This window comes from Eubalaena glacialis, chromosome 1 (assembly GCF_028564815.1).
Source record: "Eubalaena glacialis isolate mEubGla1 chromosome 1, mEubGla1.1.hap2.+ XY, whole genome shotgun sequence".
NCBI lineage: Eukaryota > Metazoa > Chordata > Mammalia > Artiodactyla > Balaenidae > Eubalaena > Eubalaena glacialis.
In genome coordinates, this window is record NC_083716.1 from 29007854 (window position 1) to 29021958 (window position 14105).

General features: G+C 42.4%; 2 protein-coding genes across 6 annotated transcripts in view; one reads left to right on the forward strand and one right to left on the reverse strand.

Annotated features, from left to right (window-relative positions):
- The window catches only part of DNMBP (dynamin binding protein), a 112165-nt gene extending 98284 nt beyond the window's left edge, over positions 1–13881 (forward strand). For 3 of the 5 annotated variants that reach the window (XM_061207193.1, XM_061207223.1, XM_061207418.1), the window contains 6 exons: positions 1568–1696; positions 5890–6222; positions 6585–6764; positions 8033–8231; positions 10282–10823; positions 12224–13881. In XM_061207193.1, the coding sequence (XP_061063176.1) occupies positions 1568–1696; positions 5890–6222; positions 6585–6764; positions 8033–8231; positions 10282–10823; positions 12224–12409 (1569 nt within the window). In that variant the 3' untranslated portion in view covers positions 12410–13881. Of the gene's footprint in view, positions 1–1567; positions 1697–5889; positions 6223–6584; positions 6765–8032; positions 8232–10252; positions 10824–12223 lie in introns of those variants that run through there. The other 2 variants (XM_061207283.1, XM_061207352.1) reach the window with 2 other exon arrangements.
- LOC133102489 (ORM1-like protein 1) lies at positions 4039–4500 on the reverse strand. Its single transcript, XM_061207515.1, has one exon. It carries the CDS (start codon positions 4498–4500, stop codon positions 4039–4041), a length of 462 nt encoding a protein of 153 aa, XP_061063498.1.
- Positions 13882–14105: the final 224 nt, after the last annotated feature.

Sequence of the window (14105 nt, forward strand, 5' to 3'; positions counted from 1 at the left end):
CCTGCATTGGCAGGCAGATTCTCAACCACTGTGCCACCAGGGAAGCCCCCTATTATAATTTTTTAACTAAGTAAAATGGTACAAAATTCAAAAACTACCAAAGAGATAAGTACAAAGTAAAAGTAACTCCTCCCCCTCCCCTGTCTCCTAGTCACCTATAGAGGCGGACACATCTATCAGATTCTTCTGTCAGAGATATGTGTGTGAGGGAGAGAGAGAGACACACATGCACTGTTGAGCATCTTGGGTTTTGCATTTTGGAAATCATTCCATATTTGCACACACAGAGCTGCCTTGTTCTTTTTTACAACTGCATAGTATTTAATTGTTATGGACATGCCATAATAAATTTAACTAGTCCCCATCGATGGATGTTTAAGTTGTTGCAAAAAATTAGAAACATTGGCAGAAGAAATATCCTTGCACATAGATCATTTTTCTGATCTATGCGAGTATATCTGAAGGCCAGAGTACTAGATTTTCTGAGCCAAATCATATAGCAATGCAAATTTCATAGATATCATACCAGTGAAAACTCCCCACCAGCAATGTATGAAACAGTTTCCCCATCCCTTGCTAACATACAGTGTTATCAAAATCAAAATGTCTTATCTTTGCCTGCAAGAAAGGTAAAAATCGCTATTTTAATATAGTTTGAATTTACATTTCTTATATTATGAATGAAGTTGAGGATATTTTTGTATGTTTAAATCATTATATTTCTTTTTCTGTGATTTGTCTATATTTGGGGGCACTTATTTATTGATTTATTGTTCTTTTTCTTATTGACTGGTAGCACCTTTGTATATGTTGGAGAAAAGAGCCCTTCTTCTGAGATGCTGGCTTACAAATACCCCCGCCACAGTTTGTTGACTTTTGCATTTGCTTAAAATGTTTTCTCTGTGCAGAAGAGTTTTATTTTTGTGTAGTCTAACTAAACTTTTATGGTTTCTTAGTTCTGTGTCATACTTTAAAAGGTCTTTCCCATTCCAAGATAATTTTAAAAAGATGTCCTATGTTTCAGTACTTTTATCATTTTATTTTTTTATATTAAAGTCATCAATATAGCTGGAATTTACATTAGTATATAAGGTTTGAGGTAGGAATCCAACTTCTTGTTTTTTATCTAGTTATCTGTCATTATCATTTATTGAGTAATACCCACTGATTTGAAGTGCTTCCAACACTTCTTTTAAATAGCAAACTCTCTCCCTTCATGTTTTGAAAATGTGATCAAGTAAAAATGAGGGCTTATAAGACTTTCCAGGAACACATTGGCTTAAAGTGAGAGATTTGACCAAGTATGGTTCCCTTGCCTTAGGACTTTACCCTACAATTCCTCTAATTTTGATATCTCCCTATTGGCTATTTTCTCCCCATGTTATCTAAATGTGTAGCAAGTATACACCTGAGCACCCAACTCTTAAAAAGACTTGTCTCCCTAGCAATGGGTGACAGCCCTTGGACGGGCAGGTCAGTTTGGTTCTGACTGCTAACTGCTATCTAGAATGAATGATGGAGGCTAGAAGTTCTGTCTGGTCTTACCTGTGTTTGTAACTGGCTGCAGGAATCGGCATGTGTGAAGGTGGTGGCTGCCGTGAGCATGTGGGATGTGTGCATGGAGAAGGGACACAGAGACTTGGAACAGTTCGAGAAGGTGCATCGCTACATCAGTGACCAGCTCTTCACAAATTTTGTAAGTGACTCTTCAGCCCACTTTTTTCAGGTTGGGCCTCTTCCCAGGGTTCTCTCTAACATCCAGCTCATGGAAAAGTTAATTCCATAGAAACACGCTTCCATGGACCAGGACTCCTAGTGTCCTTTAGCTAAGTTCATATCAGAATTTTATATTCAGAACCTGACTTTCAATCAGCTGAAAGGACAGATAGGACCTGCATGTATGCAAATAGATTTTTTTATAGCTTGTGATCAGCCCAGTTTCAGGGGACAAAGGAAAACCAGGAAATTTAATCTGGTATCACTACTGATAACTGATCAAAAGAAAACAACTAAAGAACTAATAACTTAAAATGGAATATTTATGCATAGTTAAGAGATCAACAAATAGATTTTTGAAATGGCACAAACTATTTTGTAAAGACTACTAAATGCCAAATTGCTTGGGAAATTCTAAATATATATTCTATATGTATCTCCTGAGTAGAAATGGGTGGGCTTTGATAGTTTCTTAGAGATCTCTGGATGCTTGAAGCATCTTTAGAAAACATTGGGGGAACTTGGGGGGAACATACAGTTATTCTAACAGTAGCATCTTATTAAAAGTAATTTACTAAGCACCTATTTATGTTCTTTTGTGTCAATATTGTGCCCTCTATGTCTATCCCTCTAGAAAGAATTAGACAAAAACTTTTGAAAAGTGAAAACAGATTATTACTAAGTAGTTATGAGTAGAAGAGGTATGATGGGTGTGTGAAAGTTTCTCTACCCCAGATTTATGTAACAACTAAATCTTTTTTTAAATTTATTTTTTATTGATGTATAGTTAAATTACAATGTTATGTTAATTACTTCTGTACAGCAAAGTGACTCAGTTACACATATATATGCATTCTTTTTTATATTCTTTTCCATTATAGTTTTTTTATTTTTTTTTACACCAAAGAAAAATTTATTAAAGTATAGATTACTGGTTATTTAAAAATACATGAGAAAAGACATACAAAGGCATTATCATACAACTGATTTCTAAACTCAATACTTTTGAAATACAAAACAATGATCATTACCCCCAAAAGTCAGTTTGAAACAAATTGATTTTTAAGTTGGTATTATAATTGTTTTCACTCAATTTTGCTTACAAATGTTACTAGGTTTTTCAGTTTCGTCACATATCAGAACTTTTTTTGACATGTTTACTTCTCAAAGTAGAATATAGTTATTTCTTGCAAGTAATGTCAGCAACTATAGAAAGCTTCTCTTAAGTCACAAGGATTCAATAGGGTTGCTGCTTTGGAAATAGTTACCGTTCTGAGTTATCTATACTAAGACTCGTGTATTGACAGGCAAAATATTAATGGGCAAAGTATGGAGATTGAGAGCAGGAGGACTAAGAAAAGATATCTTTTACTGCAGACCTGCTAAAAAAAGACTCCATTATTTACTCTGATAGTATTGCTAGAGAAGCAGTTTCTGCCAGATCACAGGTTGGCTATGTAGTTGTCCATTTTAAATTTCCATCGCTAAAGAATGGCAGACTTCAACAATTAGATTGCTCAACCAAATAAGCAGAACTTTATGTTACCATATACTTTAATTACAAGAAATAAATTATTTTCTTAATTGGTTTAGCAGCCTTGTATCTGGAAAGGCAGCAAAACCCACTTTGTTCCAAAATTAGAAGGCCGACTCAGAGGCTGCTTCTAAGATGCCTATCTTCTGTCATCAATCAGTCATGAAGGTGGACCTTCATGAACTCAGTAACTTAATAAATGTAAAAATGAACTCATCTATCAACGCAGTGTTGAGCCTGCAAAACCAAAAAAGTACATTCATAAGGTAGGAATTGGTTTGTATAAAACAAGAGGGTATATATCCTCTTATATAACACAAGAGGAATATGCATGGTAATAAAAACAATCTATAATAAACTTGTAAAGAAATGATTCTGGTTTACATGTAACTCTGCTTAAACTGACCATGACTGAATGATTAAACATTTTCTTCTCCTAACATAATGCCCATTCATTATAAGCTAAGCTGGACTTAGTTTCTTATAAATCTCTTATTTCCTTGGATTTATCTACTACACCCTTACTTTATAGCCATTTAACTTATAAGCTGGGCCTGCCCAGCCTGCCTCTAAAGCCCCTCTTCAGAAAGATACCAGATGCATTAAACAGAGGCATCTTCTCGTAAGAATCTGCACTTCAAAACAGCATATGAAGAACCAGCAGTTGGCTCTCCAATGTAGCTACCTCTCATTTCACATTATCACAGAAACAGTGCAGTTTACTAACCACTCCTTCCTTGCAGAAAACTCAGTAGCTGTAAAAATTTTTGTTCATTTCAGAACACATTTCAATACTTATTAATTCCAGAGATCCGAACACCATGTAGCTGTGGCATTTTGGGATTTAGCACACTCAGGAGAGAAGCTGTGTTTAAGATGAAGTGAGTTGGATCATACTTCGTATAGAAACTTGCCAGAAAATATAGAATTATTGGAGAAATTGTGAAAAACTTCCATGAAGATATAAACTGTACTCCATAGTCCAGTTGTTCCCAATGAGTTAGGAGCCTCGCTTTACCCTGGTCAGGAGTTTCAAATGGTGTTCCTTTTACTGCATGCAGAAATACATACATGCCCAGATTATGTATAACATTTGTTAAGGTCCAAGCAACAGGAACACTGAAGAAGGGAATACTGAGTAAAACGATATGAAGCAAGCCAACTCCCAATGCATATGTCAGCCACATACCCTGGCTGTTCATTATACAGGTATTTGGATTCACCTCACTGTGGGCAGCTCCAACATTCATGTTTGCGCCGCCGCCCCACTCCCGGCGGCTGGCTGGCTCGGAGCAGTATCAGCTCCGCGGCGGCTGCAGGGCCGACGGCGGCGTCTCCTCCGTTATGGTTTATTGCAGGATATTGAATATAGTTCCCTGTGCTACACAGCGGGACCTTATTGTTTGTCCATTCTCTATATACCAGTTTGCATCTGCTAATCCCCAACTCCCAATCCAACCCTCTCCCACCTCCTTCCCCCTTGGCAGCCACCGGTGTATTCTCTATGTCCCTGATTTTGTTTCTGTTTCATAGATAGGTTCATTTGTGTCATATTTTATTTATTTATTTATTTATTAAATAAATTTATTTATTTTTGGCAGCATTGGGTCTTTGTTGCTGCACGCGTGCTTTCTGTAGTTGCAGCGAGCGGGGGCTACCCTTTGTTGCAGTGCATGGGCTTCTCATTGGGTGGCTTCTCTTGTTGTGGAGCACAGACTCTAGGTGCATGGGCTTCAGTAGTTGTGGCATGCGGGCTCAGTAGTCGTGCTTTGCGGGCTCTAGAGCGCAGGCTCAGTAGTTGTGGCGCACGGGCTTAGTTGCTCCGCGTCATGTGGGATCTTCCCGGACCAGGGCTCAAACCCATGTCCCCTGCATTGGCAGGCAGATTATTAACCACTACGCCACCAGGGAAGTCCTGTGTCATATTTTAGATTCCACGTATAAGTGGTATCATATGTTATTTGCTTTGTCTTTTCTGACTTACTTCACTTAGTATCATAATCTCTGGTTGCATCCATGTTGTTGCAGATGGCATTATTTCGTTCTTTTTTATGGCTGAGTAGTATTCCATTGTATATATGTACCACATCTTCTTTATCAGTTCATCTGTCAACAGACATTTAGGTTGTTTCCATGTCTTGGCTATTGTGAATAGTGCTGCTGTGAACATAGAGGTGCATGAATCTTTTTGAATTATGGTTTTGTTTGGGTATATGCCCAGGAGTGGGATTGTTGGGTCATATGGTAATTCTATTTTTAACAATTAAATATTAAGTTAAATTCAAGTTATATATAGACACATACACATAAGTGATACCAGACAGATGGTCACAAATGGGTTGTAATGCAAACGTCATGTTCATGTATGTAGTTTAGCATTTGTTATCAACTATGCAGCTATTTTGCACACTCTTTGGCGTGAGCAAATTGTTGGGTGAAGAGTTATAAGCTGAGAAGCTTTGTGGAATATGTGCGTACATCTGGTGTTGGATAAGCAGAACACTGTCAGATCTGCATGGGTTTAGCTCGTGCACCAGGAGCAAAGCAGGTGGTACAGGACATAACAAAATCCACCTGAAGAGAGTTTTGAGAATAACAAATTCGGGACACTGAACACCGCGCCTTTCTCGTCCCCACAGAAGGAGAGGACAGAGCGGCTGGTCATCTCTCCCCTGAATCAGTTACTGAGCATGTTCACGGGGCCCCACAAGCTGGTGCAGAAACGCTTTGACAAGCTTCTGGACTTCTATAACTGTACAGAACGGGCAGAGAAGCTGAAGGACAAAAAGACCCTGGAGGAGCTGCAGTCGGCCCGGAACAACTACGAGGCCCTGAACGCCCAGCTGCTGGACGAGCTGCCCAAGTTCCATCAGTACGCGCAGGGCCTCTTCAGCAACTGTGTGCATGGCTACGCCGAGGCCCACTGTGACTTCGTGCGCCAGGCGCTGGAGCAGCTGAAGCCGTTGCTCTCGGTGAGGCCCGCCCTCCCCATGGAAAAGTAGACTCCCAAGTCCTCCTGGAGTTTTTCTGGGAATACACAGCCAGATTGTCAGAGACATTATTAAACTAGGTAGATTAAGTATGTCACTAGGTCAGGCCTGTCGGGAATCAGAATTCTTGATCCCTTGATGGAGCCGGGGAACCCGTGGCCTTTAAATGGCTCTCCTTCCACCCTGAGAGATCCTGGAGGAGCCAGCCAGCTCGGGCTGTGGGCACTGAGCTGCGGTGTTGGTGGCTTACACTTGAGTTTTAGGGAGACTGTGCCAGTCCTGGGATCGCTCACGTGTGTTCTCTTCTTTCCTCTGTCTCTGCTCTCCCTGTGCATGGACTCCAGTTACTCAAAGTCACCGGCAGGGAAGGGAACCTGATTGCCGTCTTCCATGAGGAGCACAGCAGGGTCCTGCAGCAACTCCAGGTTTTCACCTTCTTCCCAGAGTCTCTTCCCGCCACCAAGAGGTCACTTGAGAGGAAAACTATGGACCGCCAGTCCACCCGAAAGCCACTCCTGGGCCTGGTGAGTGGAATTGGAGAGGCTCATATGGCCTGGTGGTTAAGGTGCGAATTCCTGAGTGAGGCCGCCTGGGTTCAGATCCCAGTTCTGACAATGACTCACTCTGTGTCCTTGAGCAAGTGCTTCATCGGTTTCTTCATGTCTAAAAACACAGATAATAGTTATACCTACATCATAGAGTTGTTTTGAGATTCAAATGAGTTAAAATATATAAAACACTTGGACATTGCCTGGCACTAGTTAGCATTATTCAAGTAAGCTATCATCATCATCATTATTATTATTAATATTGATGGACTCAGCTCTGTCTCTACAGATGAGCAATTTAATAGGAGTTTAAATATTTTATAATAATTGGAGAATAAAGGTTATTGAGTTCAAATCTATCATGCTCTCATTCATTCATTCCTTCACTCACTATCACTATGCACCACTAGTGTGCCTGCTGGTACAGGCTTCAGAATGCCCTCTGAAAAGCATTCTTGGATCCTATCCTATACAATGAAAGGAGTTAGTAAAGGATTAATATTAGTACTTTGATCAGTCATAGGAACTGGTTTAAGGGTATGTTAATTCTGCCAGGCTCCCTATTTTTGATCATGTATTGGAAAAGGTGGTTATCTGATATACTGCCAAACAGTTAATGGCTGACCGCTTTTTAACCTGGAGTTATTTTCTTTTTGAACTCGATTCTTGCATATTCTGAAAAGTAGGGTAAGATATACCAGATTATATGGGGTAAAAATCTAAAAGACTGCTGATTTATCTGTGCTTACAATATTTTTGCCCCATGTAATCCCATAGACATTAATTTATATGATCTAAAAGAGGGAATCAGATTTTTTAATCACGTTTACTTTTTCTTATTTTTATGAATATTATTTGTTTTTATAGATATGAAGTCTAGATAAGGAAAGGCTCAGTTGTTTAGATTCATACAGTAAAATACAAGAAGACCTACTCATATTACTTAGATATTTTGATTCTTTAGGTGGCACTTTAATCACATATTTTTGTCACAGGATAACAGATATAAAACTAAGGGTGTGTTAAATTTTCTTACTACAAAGGCACCAAAACATGACCTAAGAAATTACGATTTTTACCTAGCCACATGGTCTGACTCAGGCGCAAAGGCATCTGATGGGAGTAGGGAGCTGGCTGTCATTGCCTCCATTTCTGAGACTGACAGCATATGGGATTAAATACGGCTGCTGGGATAACGGCCAGGAAGGGGTTTTGATGATTGTATTTCTTATATTGCCTTTCAGCCAAGTTACATGCTTCAGTCGGAAGAACTCCGGGCCTCCCTCTTGGCAAGGTATCCCCCTGAAAAGCTCTTCCAAGCAGAACGGAACTTCAATGCTGCCCAGGACCTGGACGTCTCACTTCTGGAAGGCGACCTGGTGGGCGTGATCAAGAAAAAGGACCCCATGGGCAGCCAGAACCGCTGGCTGATTGACAATGGAGGTAAGAACAGTAGACGACAGATTACTGTAACTCTAAATGAGGAAAGAGTGATTTGGACTGTGCCTGAATCCTGTGTAGGCCAGAGAAAAATATGAGAGTCTTCGATTAAAGGGAAAAGCAACCTTAAAATTTCTCTCCATCTCTAGAGAGTGTAATGCTCAAGTCATTACTGAAAAAAAACCAGTCTTTGATTTTGTTTTTGTTTTTTAAAAATTCCAGAGGAGACTCCATTACTTACCTTGCAAGATCTTGCCTTGCTTTACCTTTACAGGCAGTGAATCCTGCCTGAAGGGTCCTTTGCCCTCTCGATCCTAACCTGAGTGAACCACAAGTTCTGTAGGGGTGTTTTGTGAGCGTATGAATTTAAAACCTGTAAGAAGGGGTTTGCTTTTTGAGTCCCCCCCCTCCACTACCAACAAACAATTTTACTTCATGACTATTTAGGGAACGACTTTAAAAACAGCTTACGGCTTTTTTTTCTGGTGGGAGTGGGGGTGGGGAAGGCATACAGAATTTTTTTTCAACGTACAAAGAATAATGCCTATCCATAATCCTTTTTCCACAATTCCAAAATCTGAAAAGCTTTGAAAAATCAGAGGGTTCTTTTTCAGAACTAATTTGCCAAAACCTGCCCTGATCTGAACTCATTTGGTGACAAAACCTGAACAAATGATGTGAGGCTGTTTATGATCATTACTTTTCCCTTTTGGTGTGACTAGTCATATACGTTTTGCTACAGAAACATGAATGGGTTTGACTATAGGGTGTTGACCCAGACCCTGCTGGGGATATCATGAAATCTATAGTATACTTGATTACCTTTCCTGAATCCCAAAATCTGAATTCCAAAACACATCCGGCCCCGAGTGTTTTAGAAAAGGATTGTGGGCCTCTATAATAAACATCTATGTTCATACCACAAGAACTGAAAGTTTTAACATTTCTCAGTTTCTTTAAAAGTGTTGTGTGGATTTTTTTCTCCTCCCCCAGCCCCGTTCTGCTTACCCAAAATAATAAAGATTGAAATGGGAAAGGAAGGACGAAGGATGGGGCCCCCAGGGTGATGACAGGTGAGAGCCACTGATAGACAGATGAACTCCTAGTGAAGATCCAGGCTGTTTGAGCCCCCCCGTCCTTGGGGTTCTTCCTTATCTACTAAATCCTGGTGGGTAAAGTGGCAGCCAGAAGCTCACAGCATCAGCTCTTAGACCCTCCACCCCTTGGCATCTGCTCAGGGAACTCCTCCCCATCGCCCAGCAGATAGAACAAATGCAGGCTGGCCTTTTTTTTAGGTCCAGGAAACACTCTGAAGATCAAGACAGAGATGGCCCTTGCTCGAGACGAGGTTACATACTCTGGGTCCCTGCCTTAGCAGATAATTCTTTCCTAATAAATATAACAATTTTTCCTATGGATTAGGGATCTCAATCCCTAATCTATGCTTAAAAGTTTTAGCTGAGGGCCCTTTCTGTCCTCATCTTAGGCAATTTATTGATATGAACATGTGTTAGATGTGTATTCTAACTAATATAAGCAGCTAGTTCTCACAGTATTCCCACCTCATTCCTAAACCAGGGACAGAGATTCAAGTGTGTGGTTGGAGAGGGCAGGGAGGCATAGCCGAGGGGCTCTGTCATGCTGAGGATGGTTTTTAAAATCCCTTTTTACCACACTCGATGGACAATTGAACACATCCTTAGTTAAGTCTTCCCCTTAGCCTTTGCTCCCATGGTCTGGCCCTTCTGTTTTCTTCATCTGCTCACGCTCAGACATGTGGTCTGTGGTTGTTTATGTTACTGTCTCTTAATTCTCAGCAAAGCCCCTTGTCGCTCACCTGTTGTGCGGTTGTAATAGGTGTGAACTGGCAGGAGGCCGCAGCATCTTGTCTCCACCACCCACACTGTGCCCTGGGATGGTGTCTGTTCTGTTTGTCTCTAGGGATCTTATTTTGTCTCACTATTGACCTTAAACCATAGTTTCTTCTCTCCTGATTTCCTCCACCCTCCTCCTCCCACGAAAAGCTCTTCGTGTTTGTTTTTCCTGCCCGCAGTCACCAAAGGCTTTGTGTACAGCTCCTTCCTGAAGCCCTACAATGCACGCCGCAGCCACTCCGACGCCTCCGTGGGCAGCCACTCCTCCACCGAGTCAGAGCACGGCAGCTCCTCCCCCAGGTTCCCCCGGCGGCAGAACAGCGGCGGCACCTTGACCTTCAACCCCAGCAGTGTGGCCGTGTCCTTTAGCTCAGGGCCTTCCCAGAAACAGCCTCCAGACACATCTTCACTGACGGAATTTGACCAAGGAACTCTCAGCGCATCCTTGAACTCAGAGAGCAGTCCTTCCAGATGCCCCTCGGACCCAGACTGCCCCTCCCAGCACGGGTCCTGGGACTCGGTAGACGCTGCCAGAGACCTCCACCAGCCTGCTCCCACTCTGAGGAGCTCCCGAAACCCCAGGCATCCAGAAATGGCTGGTTACTCCGTGCCAGGGCGAAACGGGCAGGGTAGAGACCTCGTAAAAGGATGTGCAAGAACAGCCCTGTCTCTGGATGACAGAAACGGACAGCTGGAAAACAGCGAGGCGGAAGGCAACCAGGTGAGTGCGGCCCGGGTACGGTGGTTACTGCGCCTGAGCAGATGCAGGTGATGCCCTCCCAGGAGTGGGCGTGTCAGAGGCCTGCCCAGGGCCTGGGGGTGACCTGGAGATGGGCTCGCAGACAAATCCTTAAAGCAGTTGTGGAAACTCACTGCTGTAAGAGTGGGCAGCTCCACCCCTTCTGGGCCCTTCCCTGGCTGACTTCACAGGCTCTTGTGTCTTGGGGCATTTACAAGGTTTTACCATGAAGCTTTTCCCACTCTTCCAGTGTGCTGATTTTTCCATTGTGTAAAGTCTGCTGTTTAACTCGTCTACTTAGTTTTTTATTCAAATAACTATATGTTTATTTCTAGAATTCAGAAATAAAAGTCTGGCTCTGTTTCAGTTCTTCCTGTTCTTTTCATAATGGCCTGCTCTTGTCTCTGTATCTTAAACATTTTAAACCTACATATTTTAAAGCCACTTTCACATCCACAGCTGAGGAATCCCTGACCACCTGCCTCTTGCCTTTGCTCACTTGCAGCAGTGAGTCTCTGTGTGTGTCTTACCTTCGTCTGTGAGCTCTCTGTGGTTCTGGTACAAACCACAGCCCTGACTGAAGTTTCTTTCACTCTTTAAGTCAACTCTGAAAGAGTAAAAATATGTGAATTTTGGTTTTCTTTAAATCTGCCCTGTTCATTAGGGTAGCCACAGCCCAGGACGCACATCCCAGCTCTGAACCCACCAGCAGGCAGTTTTTCTAGACCTGATAAGGGAGGAAATGGCCCTTTCTTAGATTCTGACTTTGTGCAAGGAGCTCATTTCTAGCCTCATGAGCTCCAGTTCTGAGCAGGTCCTAAACCCCAGCCTTCGGGTGTGTATTCATCCCTGTGCCCCCGTGGGCCTCATGACTTCTGATCACTGAATACCACCCTTGCTTTGCATGATAGCTTTGTTATGGGCACCTAGAGAGCATCCCTTCTTACTTTGAGGTTAGTTGTGTTTTTGTGTTTTTTTTTAAGTTTTTTAAATTCAGAATTTCTGTGTTAGGGGTATGGAAGGGCATCCTCATGTCTCATCCATCTTCCATGCTGACTGAAGTTTCTTTCACTCTTTAAGTCAACTCTGAAAGAGTAAAAATATGTGAATTTTGGTTTTCTTTAAATCTGCCCTGTTCATTAGGGTAGCCACAAGCCGTATGTAGCTATTTAAATTTAAGTTAGGTAAAATTAAACAAAATTTAAAATTAAGTTCTTTCATTTCACTAGGCATATTTCAAGTGCTCAATGGCCGTGTGGCTAAGGGCTGCCATATTGCATGGTGCAGATACAGATGGTCCCCATCACCACAGGAAGTTCTGTTGGGCAGCTTTGCTCTAAGCTGTTTCCCATTTCCTAACTCACTTTCTCTTCCTCACACAGGTCTATTTTGCTGTCTATACCTTCAAGGCACGGAACCCAAACGAGCTGAGTGTGTCAGCCAATCAGAGACTCAAGATCCTGGAGTTTAAAGATGTTACAGGAAATACAGAATGGTGGTTAGCCGAAGTTAATGGGAAGAAGGGCTATGTTCCATCCAATTATATCTGCAAAACTGAGTACACCTGAACCTGTTGTGCCTCCCATTCAACCTTGCTGCCTTTGCTTCCTTCTGCTGAAGGGTCCTGGTGTCCACTGAGAGGGCGCCTGCTCTTGAGACACTGGCCCTGCCTGCATGGCTTAACCATGGCACACTGGGGCACAAGATAAGTCTTGCTCTCTTTGATTGGGTTGTCAACCTTGATGCTTGCTAGAATTTCTAGAATTTGAAATGGACCCTGGGGCTTGCAAGTGATTCAGTGACTGTGAGAAGAGAGGCCAATCCTGGGGTCAGCTTTTGGAAACGAGAAATTTCCAGTCAGAAGACCAGTATCCAATATATGCTGGAAGCTGTGCTATAGCATTAGAAGAAGTTGGCGTTGGTTGTGCCATACTGAGTTTGGGGTGGCCCCATGCACCATGATCGACTGACTGGAAACTGACTTGGATGAAAAGAATTCTCTGGGAGCCCTTTCAGGCTGCGCCTCTGCATGTGGCAAGGAGTTTGTCGACCTTGTACCAAATCTGGTGTTTTAAAACCTCAGTGTCTGGCACACATTCACACACACACCCCTTATTTCTAAAAGTCCCTAAAACGCTACCACCTGTAATCTTTTTCTTATTTATTTCACTGCACTTCCAGATAGCTTGGGCAAAATTCAACTACTTTCTTTCTCGTTTTAAAAAATGTTTAGGGTCTTTCTTTTCCTTGAACCTTCATCTGAAAGGTTCTCTTCCCGTTGGGTGCTATCCTCCACACCTTGCTGACAGTCATCTCTACTTTATATGGTCTGTGCGTGATAATGTCTCCTGGCCTCTCTCCTGAAGCTCAATATCTGATAGACTTTCCTAGGAGAACAGGATCAGAGCTCCCGCCATTTCATTAGAGGGATTCATTCTGCGATGGGCTGAAGCCATTCCAGCCTGCTGGGAGACTGGATGCCTCTCCCCTTCATCCAAGCACACTACTGTCCACAGATGCAGAAAACATAACGCATGTGTCTTATTTGAATTCGGATAAGCAGTCCCAGAAGTAGCTTATCCTAGACTTGGAAATAAGCATTTTCTGTTTCATCAGGCCCCGTGCTTCAGAGACCGTGGTCGAAGCCAAACAGAATCTAAAGTGCCTGATTGTGCCTCCCTCCGCCTCAGGAAGATATTTACTAATCCTAACACTAAGAATCTCCCCCTGAAGTTTCTATTTGAGCAGGGCTCTGATTCTTAAGGTCCGCCCCAGATAGAAAACCTACCTTGGAACAGGAAACCGTGAATTTTGTCTTTTAAGAAAGGGAATTAAGAACAGCCTTACAGCCCTTGCTCCTCCAAATGCACCTTCGCCTTAAAGTTATGATGAATTGGGAGACACCTGTGAACTCCTTGGCCCCCCGAGTCTGCTGGTTGGTCAGAAGGAAGCAACGCAAGAGTCTCTTGTGAATAGTGTTTATATCTAGAGATGTTTATATTTAAGTAGTTATTTTATAAATAAAAGCATTTCTAAGGGCCATGAGTATGTTTTCTTGATTTCCCTCCATGTTTAGCCTGAACCTTCTCGCGTTTCTGGGGGTAACTTGACAATTCAGTGATGCTCAGATCCCAGGAGATGGGAGAGACAAACTGAAGAAACTCAGGTCAAAAATTCATTTTGTCGGGACTTCCCAGGTGGCGCAGTGGTTAAGAATCCGCCTGCCAATGCAGAGAACACGGGTTCGAGCCCTGGTCCAGGAGA